This window comes from Nipponia nippon, unplaced genomic scaffold, assembly GCF_047370975.1.
Source record: "Nipponia nippon isolate SJK-2023a ecotype South Korea unplaced genomic scaffold, ASM4737097v1 scaffold_6, whole genome shotgun sequence".
Taxonomy (NCBI): domain Eukaryota; kingdom Metazoa; phylum Chordata; class Aves; order Pelecaniformes; family Threskiornithidae; genus Nipponia; species Nipponia nippon.
The window spans coordinates 28,916,783-28,938,846 of NW_028262380.1; the positions used below are offsets into that span (position 1 = coordinate 28,916,783).

Sequence of the window (22,064 nt, forward strand, 5' to 3'; positions counted from 1 at the left end):
ATGGCACCACACTGCAAACTCGTTCTGGTTCCTCCTGGCCTCCTCCGACTAGCAAATACGAAAAATGGAATGGCGTTTGTCTTCAGTTGAGAAGAGCGGAAGGTGTGCTCTATGATCTTTCACAAGTTCCTGAGTTTTTCTTGCCTCATTTTTGAGGCTGTAAAACCCACTCCAGACCTGTAGTTTCACACCTGCTCTGAGCTGCCCTGCCTTCCCTCCTTTGGTCCTAGCTGTCCTTTCCTGCCCCAGCATTAGTGCTTGGGTAGTCACAGTGGGGACAGGATCAGAGAATTTATCCACATAAAAACACACCACACCACAATAGTAATGACAATGTTCATTTCTAAACTGGATCGATTCCCTCTGCTTCCTAACTAGCTATTCAAAAGTGTGCTGAGCCATGAGAAGGGATGGGAATAGTGGTCGTCTCGGGCTTCAGTAAGGTGAAAGCTTTCTGAAACTTTGGTCTCAGAGAGGCTTTATTGCTGTAAGCATTAAATAAAACTGATTTTTTGTTTTGCTTTATTTATAATTTGCAACAATGCACTTTCCCAAATTTTCAATATATTGGCACCAATCCCAACTTCCTGCACTAAGCTATTCAGTTCTCCGAATAATTACTATTCCTATGTTCTCCCTAGTTACTTATTTGGCAGGAAAGAGACTGCACTTCCATATCCCAGTCAGTACTCGGGAGTATTATCCACATGCCTTCAAACTGACTGATGAGTTATTTGCTCTTGCTTGTTTTTCTCTCTCCTAAAACGCCTACACATACTATAAAATGTTTTGAAATGTGGATTCCCATGACACTGGCAATGGTACTGGATTTGTAAAGTTTTAATCAGATTAATCATATTAAATTGACCAACTCAGTTATCCAATTGGTTATGCTATTAGTAAGATAAATATAAAACAAGGTCCTTTATTATCAACACTCTCAAAATAGCCTGGATTCTGCTCTAAGGACTTAGTGTCAATGATATGTGCATCTAAAGGCAAACTGATTCTGTGCAAAAGCCAAAAGCAAGTTTTCCACAGAAAATTTGCATTAGTGTTGTAAACTCATCAACTATGATGTTAAATTACCATGTAAGCAGCTTAATATTTAAATTATGTAGCTCATGAGAAATCACATGGGGAAGCTTTTTCTCAAGCTGCCTTTTGTAGGAACATCCCAGGTGCAAAGCAAATATTTACAGCGCACTCAGTTTGCGGTGACCACAAAATGATAGAGTTCAGGATCTGGAGGATAGCTGGGAAGGTGAGCAGCAGAGTTAGGACTCTGGGGTTTAGGACAGTAGAATTTGGCTTGTTCAGGTAATTGCTAAGTAAAATTCCCCAGCAAGCAGCCATCAAGCAGAAAGGGTGGAGGCTAATTTTTAAAGAAAACTTATTAAAAAACAGGAACAATCCACCCCATCATGCAGGAAGACCAAGAATTTCAGCACAAGGCCTGCCTGGCTAAGACAGGATTTTCTCAATAAAATAAAACACCAAAGGGACTGTACAAGAGATGGAAGCAAGGCAACAAAACTGTCAAGAAAACCAACAACAAAGAATTATTTGTTGTTGAACAAGCTGGGAAGGTGAGGAGAGGGAGTTGCCCTCTGTGTGAGAAGGCAGCTGGAATGCATGGAGCTCTGCCTTGGGATGGGTCAGGAGTCAGCCAAGAGTTTACAGATCAAGATTAGCAGGCAGACCAATAAGGGTGCTGTTGTAGTGGGTATCTATTGTAGACCTCCTGCCCAGGAGGAAGGTGTAGATGAAGCCTTCTTCCAACAACTGGAAGAAGCCTCGTGTTCACAGGTCCTGGTTCTCATGGGAGAGTTTAACCACCCTGATATCTGCCAGAAGGATGATACAGCAGGGCTCATGTAATCTTGGAGACTTCTTGAACACATTGACAACAACTTCCTGGCACAGCTAAGTGAGAAGCCAACAAGAAAAGGTGCTCTGCTGGACCTCATAGTTACAAGAAGGAAGAACTTGTCCAAGATCTGAAAGTCAGAGGCAACCTTAGTTGCAGGGACAGAGATGGTAGAGTTCAGGATCCCAAGAGGATGGAAAAGGGCAAAAAGCAGGACCACAGCCCTGGGTTTCAGGAGAGCAGCTAAGGCTGCCTTTGACTTTCATGTCTCACATAAGTTCTTCCTTGAACTCAAGAAGTCTCTTCCAACCTAAATGATTCTTTGATTCTGCAAAGCATAAAAGTATTGCTTCAAAACCGAGCTGGACCTGAAAGTAGAAAGAGACAGGGTAACAAGAAAGGCTTTTGTAGATACATTAATTGCAAAAAGAAGGTGAGGGACAATGCGGGTCAAAAGGGTTGACCAACATAATTTCAGGACTGCTGCCTGCCTCTGAAAAACATGTGTGATCAGGGAGGTCTCTGATGACAGGAAGGATGACAAGCATTATACCCATCTCTAAGAAAGGCAAGAGGGCCCAGGGCGCTCTAAGCCTCACCTGAGTCCCTGGAAAACTCACAGAGCACATCCTCCTAGAATCCATTTCAAAGCATATGAGGGACAAAGTGATAATTAAAATAGTCAACACAGTTCTACTGCAGGCAAATCATACTTGATCAAGCTGACTGCCCTTTACAATACAGAGGCTGTCTACATGGATGAGAGGAGAACAATGGAGGTAATATAACTTGATTTTAGTCAGGCTTTTGACATCATCTCCCACAGCATTCATATTTGGAAGCTGAGGAATGATGTGCTGGACAAATGGGCTGTTAGATGGGTTGAAAATTAGATAGCTGGACTGCCAGGGCTCAAAAGGTAGTGATTAACAGCTTGAGGTCAAGCTGGCAGCCAGCAACAAGAAAAACAGGCAACACCAGAGCCAACACTGTTCAACATCTTCAGCAATGACACATTGAAGTATATACGAGTCTAAAGATCTGGCAGCTAAATAATTACTGTTTCTACTCCAGGTAGAGCCACTGACTCACTGCATATTACTTCAACCTGCATCTGCTTCTCTCAAAACTAAAGAAAATTGATACAGTAGAATGACAACTGAGAACCAGGCAGGAAGAATCAAATAGGATTTCAATCACCAGACCCACAGAAATAGCAATAACTCCTAACTAATCAGCACAGAAGTAAATTGGTAAAAAATATTACAGATACATGTATGTTAAGGCATTAAAAAAAAAAAACAAGTAGCTGTTGTTACAAAGGTAGCCCAACCTCATATTAAGATACACGTAACTTCCCTCCTACATTGTTCAGCATCTTCTGGAGCCAAGGAGTCTGGCCATGGTTTGCTGTCTTCACTACTGATTTCTAACTCCTAAGCTTTGCTTAACATAAGACCCTGCACAGCAGATTTAAAGGTTGTGGGGTTTTTCCTTTTATTGTACATGCTCAGCTAGCTTGTCCTGTGACTCCAATTCATTTTTGACATTGCTGACGTTCTTGTGCTTGTGTTCTCTTCAACTTTCTGTCCAGTGCTTATAAGATTTCTGGTACTGTTATCACTTACACAATAGTGTTCAAGACAATTCAGCAAACCTCTCCCATCTTCTCCTAAGCTAGCAATCGGTTTAGCTTTGTCTACAGCACTGTGCACTGACACCATAAGGAATTCTCTGAACTCTTAGCACTGTGCCATCCTCCTTAGACATTTGGTGCACTTCATAATGGTCTTATAGTTCACTCCTGCTGAGCTAAGTGGAAATTACAAAGAAAAAAAAAAATCAAGTGCTTCAGAAACAACTATTGTTAGAAAAAAGGCTGCTTTCCAATTATCTTGCTTATAGGTAGCAAGGGAAATGTGGTTTAATTAATCCTCCGCTTTTCCACAATGTTTTGCCTTTACTGGAACTTTAAAGTGCTGCATCTTCCATCGTATCTTTTTCTTAGTTTGCTTTACTCCTCACATCACATTCCATATTGCAGACCCTCAGAGCAGATCCATGCCCACTTCATTAGGATTCAGTTCTCCAGTCAGTGAGGACCCATCTCCACATAGTCCACACAAGAACCTGGGAAGTACAGTTTCCTCCCAAATACCCAGTCCCACTCATATATATTGGTGCTTTCAGTTCAAACTGGCTGAAACATTTTGGAATATAGGATAAAGCTTGAAACTTCTTTTCCTTGGAGTGCTTGCTCCATCCACTTTGCAGAGAGGATGAAGACAACACTACTTGGGCACAATGTCACAGTCCTCAAATGTCATCCCACCATTCCTTTTCATACCTGCATATGAACAGACAAGCTTTTTGCACAACTCGGAAGAATCCTAGAACATCCTCGACTTCAGCACAAAGCAGTGCGTAATACCTAGAACACCTTTGCACTGTAGTTGCTAATATCTGGACCTGAACACTAACAGGTCTATACCTGTCTGTCTATATCTGAGGACTCCATCTGGACAAGTTTGGTTTGGTTGGGTTTTTTGGCAAGAACTCACTTTCAGCTGACTCAGAGAGAATTGTCTAAGAGAAAACATGTTTGTCTCTTATTGCTGTCTACATTTGCTCTTAAAAAGATGTATTTAGACATGGAATAACCTATGTTGGTCTGTGGGCTACTTGCCAGTAAGAAGCTTTTCTCTTCCTTTGTTTTCCCTTCAATTGTTCTTTATTCAACCCCAGGTACTCTCACTGGAGCCAAAATATAAAGGACACTTATTTGCTGCCTGTAAAAATATATGCACACACTGAGTACAGTTACTCTATATGCCACTACACTTGTATTTGTTTACTCCAGCATTCATTACAATTCCATCTTACTTAAGCACATATATCTCCTGTGCCATATTTTTCCTGTTCTCCACCCCTCCCCTCAAGCATGTTTATGGCAGTATTACCGTCTATATAGAAAAGATTACCAGCTTCAAAAGAAAACAGAATAGTGTGGGAATAGATATCATTACTTGCTTCCTACCTGTTAGTACCTACGAAAAGCAGTTCATTGATCTTTCACGGAATATGAATCATACCATGGACATGTACCGATTCTTATGTCGACAATTAGCATAGCCATATGACATAGTATTAATTTGCACTGTGAGCAATGTTATACTGGTGTATTTCATTGCTACCCTAGACAGTGGGTTATGTGGCTGGAAGTTTGAAGTGCAGCTGGGAATGCTATAATGGTCTTCAAGCTTTCTTAAAGGAGCTTCCAGCATGCAGTGAGGATAACAACAACATATCTGTAAGCTTACCTAACCTGTTACCTTACTTTCCTGCTAAACTTAGCCAAGTCCACTCCTAATCAAAGCACTCCGTATTAGTATTTAGTACATCATTTCTTTTCTTCCTATACAAAGAAGAAGTGGCACTTTCGGGCCTTCAGGTTAGCAAAGCTCAAATAAGAGAAAAGAAGCAGAGGGCAAGGCAATGGGATATTGATTCAAAGTACAGAAGTCCTTACTCTTCTTCCTGAGAGGCAAACTAGAACACGAGATAAAATTGGGATTTTACCCTCCTCTATGTTAAATAATGCCAAACTAATGGAACACAACTATCATAACAATCCATTTAAATGTCAGAAGCAGTAATAAATACTTCTGCTAAGTATTATTTCTAAAACACTGAACAAAATGCAATAAAATACATAGTCTACTGTTGTAACTCAGAAATGTTTTGCCTTTTGGTTTGCTTTTTCAGTAATGATTGAAGACATTGCATGTAATTCCAATCCCATTGCAGTTAAGGGGGCTTCTGCCTTGACTGCAAAGAGTAATATTGGATCCCAATACAGTAATGATGAGCATCTTCATTTCCAACATGCTACACTTATGAGTCTAATCTTGTTCCTGGCTGTGCTTTGAGCAATAAAGAGCATCATCATTACAGCTATGCGGACTCCTGCCAGATCTCTGCTTCTTTCTGCAAGACACAACTGTGATGTCTCGTACTTAATTTAATTGTGAAGTTATAAATGCCAACAAGGTTTATGAAACATTTCTCCAGAGAATTATCAGCACATTTGAAAAACAAAAACGCAAGGCACTTCACTGCAACTAGAGCTACCAATTGGATCAAACAAAATAACAATACCTTGCACAACTTTTTCCTCCTACAGAAACCTTGCATCTACAAATTATTCACAATTTTCTGACAGAAACCATGATTTCTGCAAAACCAAAGCTTGCTGTGGGAAAATTCTGATTCCATTAAAAAAAAAAAAAAAACAACTTCTCTCAGGAACACAGAAGGCTTTTAGTCTATTGTCCTGGAGTCAATGGAGCTTCCTATCTTGTCTCCCCTGACAGAAGTGTAGTTCACAAGAACCACAGCCTTCTGTGAACCAGGCCAGTGGACTGAATAATTTGAGTACTTGCTCCTTGCCCCATCCTCCCACTACTTTGAACAGAAGAGGGGAACTGGATAACATACACTGCATCAGTCTTCATTGAAAACAAAACCAAAAGGAACACTGAACTATGTCCTTAGAAAGAAAGGCAAATACAATTGATCCACTAGCATGCACATCCCTAACTCCCTCACTTCCTTGCTTGGCTGGACTGCAGACTTAATGAAGAGATGTAGATGCCCTGACATTTTTAGAGAAGAGCATGAGTAGAACCAGTATTTTCTTCCTCCATAACTTGGGTTAAAATGTTTTCCCCTAATGTCTGTGCAGTATCTGCAATTGAGCACCAAGCGTATATGGTAAGTTATACAGGATTCAAAAAAAAAAAAAAAACACAAAAAACAAAAAAAAACCAAAAAACCCACACCAAAAAAACCCAACCCTACACCCAAAAAAACCCACATCACCATTTGCATTCTCTTGTCTTAAAATAGCTCCTTTGCAGGCAAGGGTATAGATCTTCTCTAGGAGTTCCAAGATAGGACACCTAACTGTTGCTAAACAAACGGTAACAGCTTCTTCTGATGCATTAGCATGCTTACAACATATGAATGAGTATGCTTTTTTATGATTTGCAAATTCAGCACTTACCATTGTCTCAAAACTCTGCCCTTCCCATTGTTGTTAGTATCAGATAAACATGGAAAATAATCTTCCCCAATTAATAACAGCTTACAGTCAAAGCAGGACTTACATATATTGCTGTTCTACATTTATGACCTTATTGCAGCCAATATTAGTATTCTGATCATCACTCCATATTTAATTTTAAATTGTAATTTCAGTTATGTTTGTCTTGATTAAGTTATACTATATTTGAATTGCATTGCATCTCATTTTCTGTGATGCTGCCAGATATTTAATTATCGGATGGTTCCCAAGGATATCATTTAAATTTAAGATCATTTGGATGTACAGTATGCATCCCACAACCATCGATATACATTGTTATCTATTAAAAGTATGATATTGATGCGTTTCAGGTATTTGTTTTGCTGCACAGTTCCTTCACGTGCAAACTCATCTAGAGATCTAACATTCGATATTGAATTGACCTGGAACAGCTAAATATTCACAAAATATTCTTCCATTTACTAACTTTTGCTAAGAACTGCATCCATATTGATAATTTTTAGCTGGTAAGATTTTTGGAGTGTGCTTTGGTATGTGGTCATTACTTAAATATATCACAATGTACTAAGCTGTTTTCAATACATGAAACGATCACAGAACTTAGACTGAGGCCACCTTGGAAAGAGGAAAAACACAGAAGGTCTTTTAGATCACAGAGCTGAACATTGCAAGTTAAAAGATTCCCTATTTTCCCCTGAAAACATGTATGTCTGGAATTTGTGAAAGACGAAGCAACTGCCAGTATAGCAGACATGTAAACTCATCTTTTATTCCAGAGTCCTTAATTCAACTGATAAGTGTGGTGAAGTACCAGTTCTGTGTCTCCCAGGTGGTTAGATTATAAAGTAACAATGTATTCCACATTATATTCTGCTGTGCTGAACTGGTAAACCACACAGTGGAAATTACCAGCAAGTCCAAATTATCTAGCTATTTTATGCATCTTTACTGTTTTCAGAGAGCTACAGAGGTTTGTCAGGAAAGAAAAATTCCATTATTGCCCTTACATCATTATACATATTGCACAAAAAAAGATTAGGGAACCAAAAAATAGAAAGAAAAAGGAAATTTAGTATTGTATGGGAACTCTCCAGTCTATTACTTACTGGAACTATAAATGAAACCTGAAAGGAGGTTGTAGCAAGGTGGGGGTTGGTCTCTCCTCCCAGGTAGAAGGCAATGGAAACAAGAGGAAATGGCCTCAAGTTGTGCCAGGGGAGATTTAGATTAGATATTAGGAAAAATTTCTTCACAGAGAGAGTGGTCAGGCATTGGAACAGACTGCCCAGGGAAGTGGTGCAATCACAGTCCCTGGAAGTATTCAAAAAAACATGTGGATGTGGTGCTTCGGGACATGGTTTAGAGGTGGACCTGGCAGTTCAGTTAACAGGTTGGACTTGATGATCTCGGAGGTCTTTTCCAACCTTAATGATTCTATGATTCTATGACTGGTCCATTCATTTTCTTTACTACAAGAAATTTATATTACCCAAGTGAACTGTGAAGCTTTGTGCCAATATTTCTTTATGAGGCTGCTTAAATTCAGATTAAGAAATAATTTGCCATTCTGAGTAAAATAGGCTAGTTTCTCTTACTCATATTGTCACAGAATCTCTCTTACCTAGGACTAGCACGTAGGTATTTGTCTTAGCAATCTAATGCACCTTATTAAAACACTGTTTGATACACAGTTTGGCTATACGTTATAGTATACATCTATATACGCTCATGTACACATTGCCAGTTTGATACAAAGAAATAAAATTTGCACAATTACTAAGAAAGGACCTATCTCATTCTAACAGATCAGACTTCATCACATAAAAAAAAATTAAAAAAAAAAGCAACACACATGAAAACAACTTTTTCATTGGTGCTCAGACATTTCCCACTAGGAAGGCTGACTATGCCCTGGAGAAGCAGGGAGGCACTTACGGAAAGCATAGACAGCTCAATTAAACCTACTGAAATATCATGATTTTTCAGCAGCATTACAGCTTTTTCTTTTATTATAGGAAATACAGCTAGGCAAAAAATATTCAGTGTGCTTCTAAAAAAAAAGAAATATTTTTTGAAACAAATCATTTAAAAGAAGAGTTACCTGCAGAAACATTCTCTTTTTTTAATTTTACATTGGCCCTGCTTTTTTAACTCACTATTAGAAATTCTTAAATACAAAAGTTAAACATAGTCTGATTTATTTTCATATCTAGGCTGATGCTTGAGATCTTGGGAAGCTGTCATAAAGAGCTAAAGAAATTCTGCAACCAATTACCACTGCAGATACGAAAGATTCAGAAATCATTCATACACTCTAGAGCTGGAAACCACAAAATCCCCAGTGAATTTTACAGGGTAGAAGGCAAGCAGTCATTACATTCTCACTTCGCTCGCACCACTGTAAAGTATAAAAAAAAGAAAAATACAAAAACCTCTAAGATGTGGCTAGCCATACGGTTTGCTGGCATTTCATTCTTCACTGATGAAATATGAGAAAGGTAAGGCTGTATTCCATGAAAAAAAAAAATCAGAAAATGTATAACTATGTAATTTGGGTTATTATAGCTCAGATATCATTTGCTTTTCATTAAAATAACCTTTAACTATGGTTTTAAAAATAAGAACTTACAGCAACAGGGACTCTTAATCATGAAATACAACTCTTCATTTTCCTCATTAAAATATTGCATGAGTAATGGGGAATGGAAAAAAAAATAGATAATTCTTTGAGTTAAGAAACATTAAGATTCCTTTAGGATGAAGCTCAGATTTTTTCTTCCCATTAACACTTGTTGGCTTTCTGCATACTTCTACATAGTATAGCACAATTGCAGGGCAGAGGATGACTCTACTGTAATGTTACCAACAGCAGTATTCTGTATATAGCACAGCTGGGTGAAATAAAATTTCTAAAGCAGACCATGATGCTAAAAATAGCAACTAATTTTCTCCTACTAGCCATAGCCAAGAGACAGAATTTCTTTTTTTCACCTGATCACATCCTTTAAAATATCTTGTAGCTTATCTTGGCTATTTTTCGCTCTTGGTTGAGCTTTGAGAAACATCACATAGGCACCATTCTCAATTGTTAGCTGTTTTCCAGGACAGCATGACAGTTCTACAAAAGCAGCTTTAAGACCTAGTGAAAATATAAAGGAAAGCAGGAAGGAAAAAAGTTCATCATGTATAATTGGAATTTCTATTCCATCTGTGCTGCAGACTGCATAGGCTCTGCTGAATCAGGCAGAAGATATAGAGGATACCAAGTGAAGCACTGAGCACTGGGGATTTAATTTGTATCAGTCATTTATGAAAGCTTTTCTACCTAAAGTTTCTTGAAATAGGACAGGCTAGAAAACAGATACAACATATGAAAACTGCACCAGAAAAGTGATTTTTTTTTTTTAATATTTTTTTTTCCTCATCCAGTTCCCATCTGTCTGTGGGTCTGTATATGCATAAGAGGAACAAAGCCCAGGGATTTAACTTCTCTTTAAGTGTCTGCTTCTAACCCACTTTATTCAAATTGTACATTCAAAAACTTGCCTCCTTTGGGTTCATGCTTCTCCATACTGCTATTTAAATTATAAATCACCTGTTCAGCAGAGCACAACATACACCCCACTGTGTTACTTTGTAGTTCCAGGCTTGACCAGAGTGGTCTGAAAAACAAAAGAAGCTGTTCTGACCTCTTCCTAGTTACCTGGGCCGGGAAAAAAAAAAAAAAAAAAACTTATGCCTTTCACATACCACCTCTTGGCTCTGTCATGGGTAACCATCATCTTGCAGGCCTGAAAAAGGGCATATCTATGAAATCCTTGCAAATTGGTGCTCAGAATGGATGTAATTGTCCTATTGTATAGGACCACTGATCATCAAGTCATGCATTTCCTTCATACAAAACAACCACTACAGGCCCAGGGCAAGCAAGAACAATATTTTCATTAACTTCTTTTACTGATAAGTCTGTAGTTTATAGCTCCGCTAGATGCAACATTTCAGGCAGAAAGTCTTTTTGAAAGGTAACAACTCTGCTTTGATTTCATGGCAATGGTACAGTCTTCAGAAGTCACTAAAGATGAAAGGAGCAAATCACAGACAGCTTTTATTCTCTATTTCTTCAAAAATTACAGTCCAGGCTAGGATTTGTGAGGATGACAGAGGTAAGGCTTTCTCTCACATAAAAGAAAATCTTACTGCTAACCTTTTTTTTTTTTTTTTCAATAGTATCTATAATTTTGCTGCACTTCTGCTGTTAAGATGTGTGACAAAATGACCTGACACTTGAAAAGGGGGCTGAGGGAGGAAATGAGGAAGAGAAAACTAATACTCCACATACTGCTGTTCCGGTCATCTTTTAAGAACTCCATCAGCTACAAAGTACATGGGCTTTTCCACTTTAAAAAATTGACTACCTTTAAAATCACCAAACTCCCAGAAAGACAGACACGAGAGAGTAAATCAGACCAGAAGCCTTTTAGAACAATTTCTTTTCAGACTAAGTGAAAGCTGAAGGACTGCATAAATGGTATTTCACCTAAGCCACAACGTGATAGTCAAGAGACGTTCATTCTCCATGTGGTAATATTTGATTGCCAAGGACAGAAAGCACCACATTTCCCAGGCTGAGGTGAGATGTGCCCAGCTATCCAAGGTCATTACATTTGACAACTTCAGCAGATGCAGAACAGGAAGCTGTCCATTATGTTCTGAGGTCATATTTGCTCTTTCTCAGGAGGCCTAGGGACTGCTGGCTTTTCTGGATTGTTGGGGGGAATCTTTCAGGATGAAGACAGGGAATATCAAAAGAGTGTCCTCAACAGTATGCAATGCTACATGGCTGAAGTCAGCTAAACCCTGCTCTTTTCACATTAAAGAAAACCTACCAAAAAACATGCAAGTGTGATCCACAGACTGGAAACCCAAATGTACCATGTATTCCCTTTGGCTCAAGAGGTTTTGAAAGCCCATGGCTGAGGGTGGTCACTGACATTGGTGAGTAGTGTGAAGTTCAACATTAACACAAACAGGCCAAGATTTACGATCATGGTTAATGACAACAACATCTTAACAATCCTTAAGCTTCTTATTGCTACTGGTATTCAGTTACTGAGAGTTATCTAAGAAATAAACTTCTGTTAAGTTAATCAGTATACAAAATACAAAAAGCCCTTCTTATTTCTTCCCTAGGACTACACCCTGACCATGTACTTCCAGCAGTCCTGGAGGGATAAAAGGCTCTCTTATTCCGGAATACCTTTGAACCTAACTCTGGACAACAGAGTGGCTGACCAGCTCTGGGTGCCGGACACATATTTTCAAAATGACAAGAAGTCATTTGTCCATGGGGTGACAGTGAAAAACCGAATGATTCGACTCCATCCAGATGGGACAGTCCTTTATGGCCTACGGTACGTTGGGTTTTTTAATTGAATATATGGCTGTCCTGGCAGAATGCACATTGTAATGGGTAAGTGCAGGTAGTACCAATGCTGCTCTCCTCTCCTTACTCCTGGTTTCTCAGTGCAGCTTTATGAGTCAGCAAACACTCCACCTAGACCACCAGAACACATCCAAGAATTTTCCTCAGGCCATCAAAACCACCTTTAAAAGCTATAGCCATAACTAACAAAGCCTAATGCCTCCGTTGCTTTCAGCTCTTCTGAGCATGTTAACACTACTAATGAGTACTTTATTATGGTTCTCACCTGGCAATCAATCATAGCTTAGACAAACCCTTCCTTTCTTTTGAAATTCTCCAGCAGTTCTTTAGAACAACGTAAAAGATAAAATTGGGAGTCATCTGAAGAAATGTGACCAGCATTTGGTAGGGAATAAAAAGAGGACATTTGAAAATTTACATGAATTAAGGATCATCTATACATCCTCGTACAGGCTTTCTTTAATCTGTCTTATTTATCACTGCCTCTTCACACCACAACTGCTTCTTTATAAGGTGCAACCTATGTTCACCCCTGCAGACAAAAATATATTCTAAAATCTAAACAGGCACAATCTAATAAGGTACACAAATGTAAAGTTTAAACTAAACTAAATTATTTTTTATGTTGATGGTGCTGCAGGGCCTGAGTAGGCTTTGCATTATTTTTAAAGTTAAGGTAGCTTTGCTTGGAAAAAAAAAAACCAAACAAACAAAAAAAAGAAAACCCACAAACCATCACCTGCTTGAAACAACCTTTAATCACTATTATCATTCAACAGTGAAAATAATGTCTGAAGAATGTAAACCTGAAAGCATACTTCAGTTAATCAGAAAAAAAATCCTAAAACATAAAACCTAGCTGAAATACCTCAAAATGGTACCTAAGATAGGATTGGGGGGGGGGAATCCAAACTGCTGCGGCAATTCAAAATGAAAGTAATCTTTAGGGAAAGATAACTTAAAGCTTACTGAAAATAAAAGTTTGAAATGACCTCTTAGCCTATAAAAATATAACCTTTTAAAATACAACACTACCCATGCACTCACAAAAAGCCTTCCAACCCATCAATTTAAGCTTCACAAGAAACAAAAAAATCATTTAAAAATTATTATTTTGGTTCATCGTAAATTGTCAGATTCGCAGGCAGTGCATCAGTCACTACCAAGGACCACACAGGCACTTTGCTACAGCCACATCTCTTCTGGCAGAGAAAAACTGCTACTTCAGTTGTGAAAAAGAAAACAAGGAACCCATGAGGAAATAGCTGATAGACTACAGGCTATCATTATCATCTGCCGAACAGAGCATTTGAAAAATAAGTCTTTCCCATTGCCTTCAGACCTCCTACAGTTCCTTTCAATCAAACTGACTCCTGAAAATCAGCTTAGCAGGGCAATTATTAGAGGACTTTTTGGCTTAAGAACTTTTCAAAATACTGGTTGTTTTTCTTGAGGCCAGGAACTAAATTTGTTTCCATTCCAGGATTCGCACAGTGGCAAGAATGTGCATTAGAGCCAAGTAGTCCCTCAGAAGCAGTTGTACACAATATGAACTACACCTAGAAATGTATGCCGTGCATGTACTTCCATACACGTGCCATGCATTTGATATCAATAACTGTCTTCTGCAGATGTAGCAAAAGAAGCTGTGACACATGTAGTGAATCTGCTGCGAGTCCTCTCCCATGCTTCATCCACAAAGCACCAGCCTGGCCGAGAAGCTGTGGCCCTGCCCGAGCAGAATGCCTGCACTCTTCCTCTCAGAGGTGCTCAGGCAAGCCTCCAGTGCAACAGCAAAGATGGTCACCTTCACATAATAAGGTTGCTGGTTCATAGGATTGAATAACCATTCACATTTGAATGGTTACGCAGCAACTCTGCAACAGCTGCAGCTCAATACCCCGTGCAATACCTCACTGCTTTCAGCAGGAAAGCCAAACAAAACAACAAAAAAAAACCAAAAAAAAACCACAGAAAAAGACCACACTAATACAAAGGGCAACCTATATTCCACACACTTACACTCTAGTACTGGGCAATCCCCTTCTCCCTCACCCCTGCCACATGCCCTTAAGGCACACTGGCACAGGGGCAATCTGGGGTTCTCCCAGGCTTCTGGGCTTCAGTATCTTCTCACCCCAGAGAAGGCAGCAGGGCCTCAGGGTGCAGCAGGGCCAAATATTGCCAGATGTGCCCATCTCTACCAACAGCTTTGTCATCCCCAACCACATGCAGAAAGAGACACTCAGCTGTCAGGTCTTCTTCACAGCTCAAGCTGATGTGCCACGTTTTCTCCAAGGACAAGGCAGCTGTTTAGGCACATCTGGTGAGCCGACTTTGGTCTGCTACATGCCAGTGAAAACACATGTAGTGTCCCCATCCTACAAGAAATATCTGATCAAAGACAAAGATAACAAATGAGCAGAAGAAAGAATGAAGTTAAGAGACACTGAAACAGGTTTCATACAGCAGATGGCAATTATTGCACTAAGTTTGCATCTATTAGTGGTCACTTTCCTCATGGTAATAAATGTGCTTCTGTCAGCCTAGACATTACCTTTAGATCATACAAACAGCAATTTCTTCATATACCAGACGACACATATGCCTCATAAGAAATAAAACAGGAGAAAACACTGCAGAAAGTGTTCTTAGGTAAAATTCAGCATTGCCTGCTAGAAATTGGAGCACAGCTCCAATCTTAGTCTCATGAGTAGAGAAGAAACTTTGCAACCTCCCAGCTTGCATTTAGCTTCTATGCAGTAGAGAGTGTAACGACAATATCACCAAACCTCTCTCAGAGATGCTGTGACCTGCGAGTTTCACTTTCATTACTGAAGAAAGAGCCTTGGCCTGGCATGACTTGAACAAGACAGACAACACGAATTATGCTGCAGACCAGGCTCTGAGTTCCCAGCAAATTAGGCAGGGCCTTAAACCATCTCTCATTTAAATGTGTGCGATCGCCTGTGCCTCCTATTCTGCACACAACTTCTCTATTTTCATTCCAGAGTTAAATGTTTCATTTCAGGCTCAGATATGAAATTTTACTGGCTTCTTTAAACAGAAATTGGAACAATCACAGTAGCTCTAAATAATGTGCTTTGCTTGTATCCATGTACTTAGCAGTTTGGCATTGATGCAATGTTCAGTCTCAACAGAGTTGAGGAAAAAATAAAACAAGGTTAATCATCTGGCTTTACAGATGAATAAAGAAGGGAAATATGCATTGAATACACTGGACTGGTTTTACATCATATAACAAAGCATTATCACTTCAGTATGTCTCCATTATGGTATTATTTCTATGATGAAAAAACCAGACCCTTTAGCTATTTTTTCCACTAACTTTCAGCTACTATATTGCCACAGTTTAAAGAACGATGTGTGCATATAAACTTGTACAGACACAGAATACTCATAAACCTTCTGCCCTCCAAAATTCTGCATTGTTGTTATGTCTCTTACTGCAAATGCTACTTCTGTTAATTATTCACAGTAATGAATAATGTGTAACATTACTAACCAAATAACTCTTTCATCCTGTTGCCCAAGCAAGTAAACACTTATAAACATATTTAACTCCACATTAATATTTCCACTGAATTCCATTTCAAATATGCCAGGGAAGTTGAGTGTCACTGTTAAGTATTATGTACCTGAAGTGCATGATTCTTCAGTTTCTATCAAGTACTCCCACCAGCAGCTATTATTATTTTCTGTGGTACAGCCACCTGCTTCCTAAGAGAAAGAAAAAAATCCCTTTGAGTCTATGTGCAAACCTGCAGCACTGCGAGGCTCATGTCCGAGACAGCTCTAGCCTGGTCCCAGTACAGCTGGTAAAATACTGGATTCTTCTTTGTTTTCTCCCCATTTTTAATAAGTCATCCGATCCCATTAGCTATAACCCTTTTGGCACTAGCAGTGTCTCTCATTACTTTTATTGCCTTTTCAGGCAAGATTCTCTAGGAACCTCTCCCAAAGCTCTAGATTCTCAAACCAACACATGCTGTTTCTCTTGCTTGTTCTTTCTCCCTCTTTCCTGGGTAAGATGCTAGAGATGTAAGCTGTCTTTAAGATATTTAAGGAAACATTATTAATTTATTGTATTAAATTCCATATTCAAATTCTTATGTCACAATGTCCAGAACAGAAGCTCTGATTTAAATCATCCTGTCCTAGTATTTTCATGCCACCTCTTAATTGTCTAGCATTTCATTAGCAGAAAAATGACATCTTACTGCTTCCAAGACATCTGTTCTGTTATCATGACATTGCCTCAAAATAAACATGAGCAGAATTTCATCTGGTGTGGTGAAAGAAGCATATCCTTCAAAAGTATTAGTTGTTAACAAGTGCAACATACCTTCAGTGATACCTTTACACAGATTTCCCTTCTTTCCGATGTTCAGACACAAACCCATCTTTCATTAAGAGCAGGCCTTCATTTATTTCAAGGCAGAGGGACTGAGCGTATCGTGACAAGCATACAAAGGTCTGGCTTGGAGCACCAACAACCTTTGGTTTTAGTGAGACCACGCATTTTTATAATGCTGCGGCAGAGGAGGCCACTGTGCCAGGCACTCTTCAACTGCAAGGGGACGGGGGGAGGATGATCTTTGCCTTCAGTGTAAGGACTTACTTCACTGCTTCTTACACAAAGAAGGTCTTCTGTGACATAAACACTATAAGAGACATCCAGCTACCTCCAACCAATTCACAAATGTGAACCGACCCATGCAACACTGGATTTACTAATCACTTATTTGTACAATATCCATGGAAGTTCATCTAGCATATCCTAAAGGTGCAATACAAGAAAAGTCATATTTAAATGCAGAATGCTTCGGTTTTAAATATAATCTTAAAAGTAAGTTCAAGTGTAAACTTCCCTTCTTGCTTGTCCCTATTTTGGTGATATATCTGAGAGTTACTAAAGAAATTTGCTAGCCAGGAGCTCACATATTTCAGTTCAGTGAAATTTCACTGCTTTTTGGACTGGTTTTATATTGCCACGATTTGGGGCTATGGAGTCTTGGTTTTCCTCCAAACACCTTCATGGGTTTGATTAGAGAGTCAGTTATTGGGTACTTTTGAGGGCATCCCACCATGGCAACAAGCAGCCTAGTTATGCTGGTACTCAACAGATTGTCCTCACCTGTGTTACTAAACTGCTCCAACCAAAAAAAAAAAATTACTGCAATCCTTCTAAACAACAAAAAATTGTCATCTAACTGAAATAAAAAGCTACTTTTTATTTTGCTTTACAGGAAAATACAGAGCAACTTATAAAGCATTCTTTTATCAGGTGATAGAGTAGTTTTGAAAATTATACAAAAAGCTATTTCTTCCATGTATCAATGCCAAAAATTTAGCAGCAGGCATCTTTAGAAAGAAAAAAAAAAAAAAGTGTTATGCTGGAGTAAAGAATCCAAGGAAGAGTAAGACATTAGATCACAGCTGACAGAAAACTTTACATTCTCCTACTTAGTGTTTTCATATGTGGTTACCTGGTATTAAGGCTCACAAGAACCAATTTAGGACTTCCTTTATATTTTTGAAACCTGAAGATATACAAGAACTTTTCAAATATAAGTCAATCAAATATCTGTCATTTCTTCCACCTTCCAAAACATTTCAGTCTCTGAGGGTCAGTTTTCAGGATTTACAAACAAACGAATACACTCCTCACTGTAAAGCTATTAGGCAGGGGTAGGGGTGAGAGGGGGCAGTTCACATGCACGTTGCGGGTGCCAGTTCAGCCTGCCACAGGTCACACTGGGCCTGCTGCAAACTTTCTTCCAACAGACTACCCTTCAACAAGCAAATGTGCCTGATGGGCAGCCAGCACAGCCCCTAATCACAGGAGATGCACTGCTAGGAGCATTTGTTTAACTCAGAAGGAAAAAAGGAGAGGAAGAGGACATGGCAGATTGATCCGGAGGCAGATGGGTTTTCTTTGTCCCTCCTGCTGCTTGCAGACTGTTCGAATTGTCTGTGCCCCTCTGTCAGTCCTACTGTCATCTCCGCTTCCAAGTCCATAACCCAGTCCCTGGGCATGGCGTAGCTGGTGCAAGGAGATGAGTGAGCAATGATCAGTACCTAAACCCATGGGGAGAAAGCAGTTGGAACCAACAGTTTATGCATGGAAGACAGCATGCATGGCCAAAATACAGCTACATTTATTAACCAGGCTTCAGTAGCTGTAGGAGGAAGAGCTACTCCTTATTCTTGGCGGTTACAAAAGGAAAAAAAAAGCACTAAAGTTCATTTATGTTCTCTCACGCTTGAGCAAGGACTCCTCCACCCTGCTATAAAGTCAAAACAGAGAATATCTGTATGTGCCTGGGAGCCGCAGCACCATCACTATGTGACATTGCCATAGCCTAAAATGCATTTTCGGGATTGTTCTTACCACATGCAAAACTGGTTAATTTGACACAGTCTGTCCTGGGTCACTTCCCACACACTGCAGTTAACCTGACAGAGATTGCAAACTCTTTTGTATAACACATTCTGAGGAAAAAAAAAAAAAAAATATGTATTTTATCATCTCAATACAGCTACAGTCTGCAGTTTACTGCATGAAGCACAGTAGCACTCAAGCAGGCACTGGCGTACTAAGATACAGGTTATTTTTTTACATGGAGGCTGAGGGATGTTCTTGTTTAAATACTGCTGGAAGGAGGCAGTACAGGTGTGGTCTGTCTCATAGCTCTATGCAAAAATGGTGAAGGAGCGCCAGGGAATGAGACAGTAAAAGCATTACTCATTTTCAGTGAATGAGTGAACAAATCTAACTGAAGAACAGTTATATGCCCTAGTTGAGGGGAAAAAACATGGAACAGAATAAAAAGAATCCTGCAGAAATTATATTTGCTCGCTTTGTTTTTCAGACACAAAGAGATGTAACTATATTCAGACACCAAGCAAACAAATAGCAAGAATAAAGGAACTGTAACCTAGCCACTCCTAAGCTCACCACAAACAAGCACTGCATTACTCTAGTTCAAATAAAAAGTAGTTTTTGATTTATTTTTTTTTTTAATGGTTGTCTCCTCCCCAGGCTGGCCGTCCCCTGCAGCCATCTAACTTGCTAGCAGCAGGCAAAGCTACAGTAGCAGCACAAAGTTGCACTTCCCCACTGGGCCTATTGCATTTCAGAAACATTTTTTCAGGGCCAGCCAGGCTTTTCTCCAGCTTAGATGCTGAAACCCACATTTATGCTCCCCACCAGCTTAGCTGCACTCTCCCCCCCAGGCGTGAACACTTCTCCCCAAACCTGCCTCCTCCAGCTGCTCCCAATACTCTTCATGCCCAGGCTGCAGTTTCTTATTCCCCTACTTAATGTACAAAGATTGGAAAGGACAGAGTGCTACAGGATGATGAATCAGTGGGGGACCAGCACATTTAGTCCATTCACTGCCTGGAGCTCAATTCATCGTTGTTTTACTTCTCCAGTATTTAGCTGGGCATTGGTGGGAAACTCTACATCCCGCGCTGCTCTATACCCGTCCCCGGAGGCTGCTGTGTACTTCACTGCTTAACACTACAGCTGGAAATCAAAGAGACAACCTCAGTTCAGGCACCTCCTCGCTCTGGAGTGGTTAGATTTGTAACCTTTATGCTATGTCCATGTAATGCTGTATACACAGTGAAATGCAATCTCATTACTACCTTACTCACACATTGGTTATACATAATGTAACATACCAATCAACACAGGGTTTTATCATTTCTTTAACATTGTTTGATGAAGAATACCTGAGATCGAGATCACTGTAGTAATTTGTAACTGAAAACACACAGCCAAAACTGAGGAAATTTAAGACAAAAGTGAGTACAACCCTTAAAACTTATGGGGCATGATTTATATAGACCTTTACTACTGCAGGTAAACCAGAAAACCTGTAACTGCTTATGGGCTTCTATGTGCAAACCAAAAATACTTCTTCCAAAACACTGAGGTTTTTTTCAGTGTCAAGCACACAATGGAGCCTGCAGGCTTGATAAAATGAAGTGGCAAATTAGTAGTTAATAAATAGCACAAATGGAAATGGAAGACTCAAAACTATAAGAAAAAGGAAGAAAGCTAGGGTCCTCTCCAGCTGCCAGGGCAGGGTAAGTCCCAGGCATAACTCAGAGACAGCCTTGCTGCCTTCCTTTAGCATGAAGGCCTCACAAGCAGCCAGGGCGAAGCCACCAGCTGCCCATCCCAAAAAGAGGTGCATTTCTCATCACTGACAGCATGCAAACTGAAATCTCTCCAGTGGCACATGCAGCAAATCTCGCCCCTCTCTTACCCCCAGTAAACAGCAGACGTGGCAGAAACACGCAGCTCTGTGGGGCGCAACTATTGATAACCTCCTGCTGAGTTGTCAAATAATTCCCTGTATTTGATTTGGAACTTTTTCCTCCTATTTCAGCCAACTTAATTTTTATTCCATTTTCACGTAGCATTTTTTAATGTGAAAATAGCCTAGGGAAGGTGGGGAAACACTTCAGGTTAAATGAGTCCCATAGAGAGTGTATAAAAAAAAACAAACAAAAACACACCAGTACTTAACATGAACTCAGCTTTATGTGAGCGGTGGCTCTTGTAATCAGTAGTCAAGTACATAAGCATTCTGGTGGAGTCACAACAACTGGCTTCACGGGCTTGAATTTAAACACAAGCTTTGGATGCTGTAATTGATTGTGGCTATTGTGGCTACAGCACTTGGAAGAACTGAATTATAAGCATTTTGTAGAGCAAAGCCCACTAGGCTTTATTCAAAGACCACTTAATTCAAGCAGATTCTAGATCAAACTCAGATTACTCAAATTATGTAATCTATTTAAATTATTAATATTGTTAAAATACTATTTAACCACATTAATACTATCCAAAGAACAAAAAAAAAAAAATAATTAGACAACATTTAACAAATGTTTCATTTTAAAGCTGAAGGACACTGCAAAGTATGGATTACATATTTTCAATGCAGCACGTCATCTCTTACTGTCTTGGTATAAAGTGTTTTTGGATTATTTTCTTATCCTCTATTTCACAGACTATGCTCTGCCTACTAAATCTGAACAAGTCTTCTCTTTCTCTCATATCAGAAGTGCAAACGTCTTCCAATACTTTGGAATTATTACTCTGCCACTGTCAACCCAATCTGCATCAAAATTGCCCTTCTACATATAATGGTCTTTAACTTCTTTTGCTATTTATTTATTTTTAAAAGAACTTCATTCACACCAAAGCTCATCTCTAGTGTGTATAAATAATAGCATTATTTGTACTTGCCTCAAACACATTGGGAGATAGGAATTAATTAAAAATAAATTTAATGACAGAGATTGACACTGAAGGACCTTTGATCAAAAAGAATTTGAAATAAATTTATATACACTCTAAGAATCACTTTATCTATAATAGCATAGGCAATTTTTTATGATTATTTCTTTCTTCACTTGCTTTTAGGGGGTAGGTATCAGATGAGAAAAGAGCTTTTGTGTATCTACCCTCTCAGCTTTCTCACAAACCATAAAATCTCATGCCTGATAACCTGTTAGGTGCACAGATATCTTGTATTTGAGCAACCAGACGGAAAATCCCCACAAGCTTTTCACAAGTCAGCTATGTAACTCCTACTATA

The 22,064-nt window shown here is 39.3% G+C and overlaps 1 protein-coding gene across 3 annotated transcripts in view; it reads left to right on the forward strand.

Moving 5' to 3' along the window:
- GABRB1 (gamma-aminobutyric acid type A receptor subunit beta1) overlaps nucleotides 1-22,064 on the forward strand; it is a 148,320-nt gene that overhangs the window by 59,858 nt on the left and 66,398 nt on the right. For all 3 annotated transcript variants that reach the window (XM_087736446.1, XM_087736447.1, XM_087736448.1), the window contains one exon: nucleotides 12,168-12,388. In XM_087736446.1, coding sequence (XP_087592572.1) covers nucleotides 12,168-12,388 — 221 coding nt within the window. The remainder of the gene's footprint in view (nucleotides 1-12,167; nucleotides 12,389-22,064) is intronic.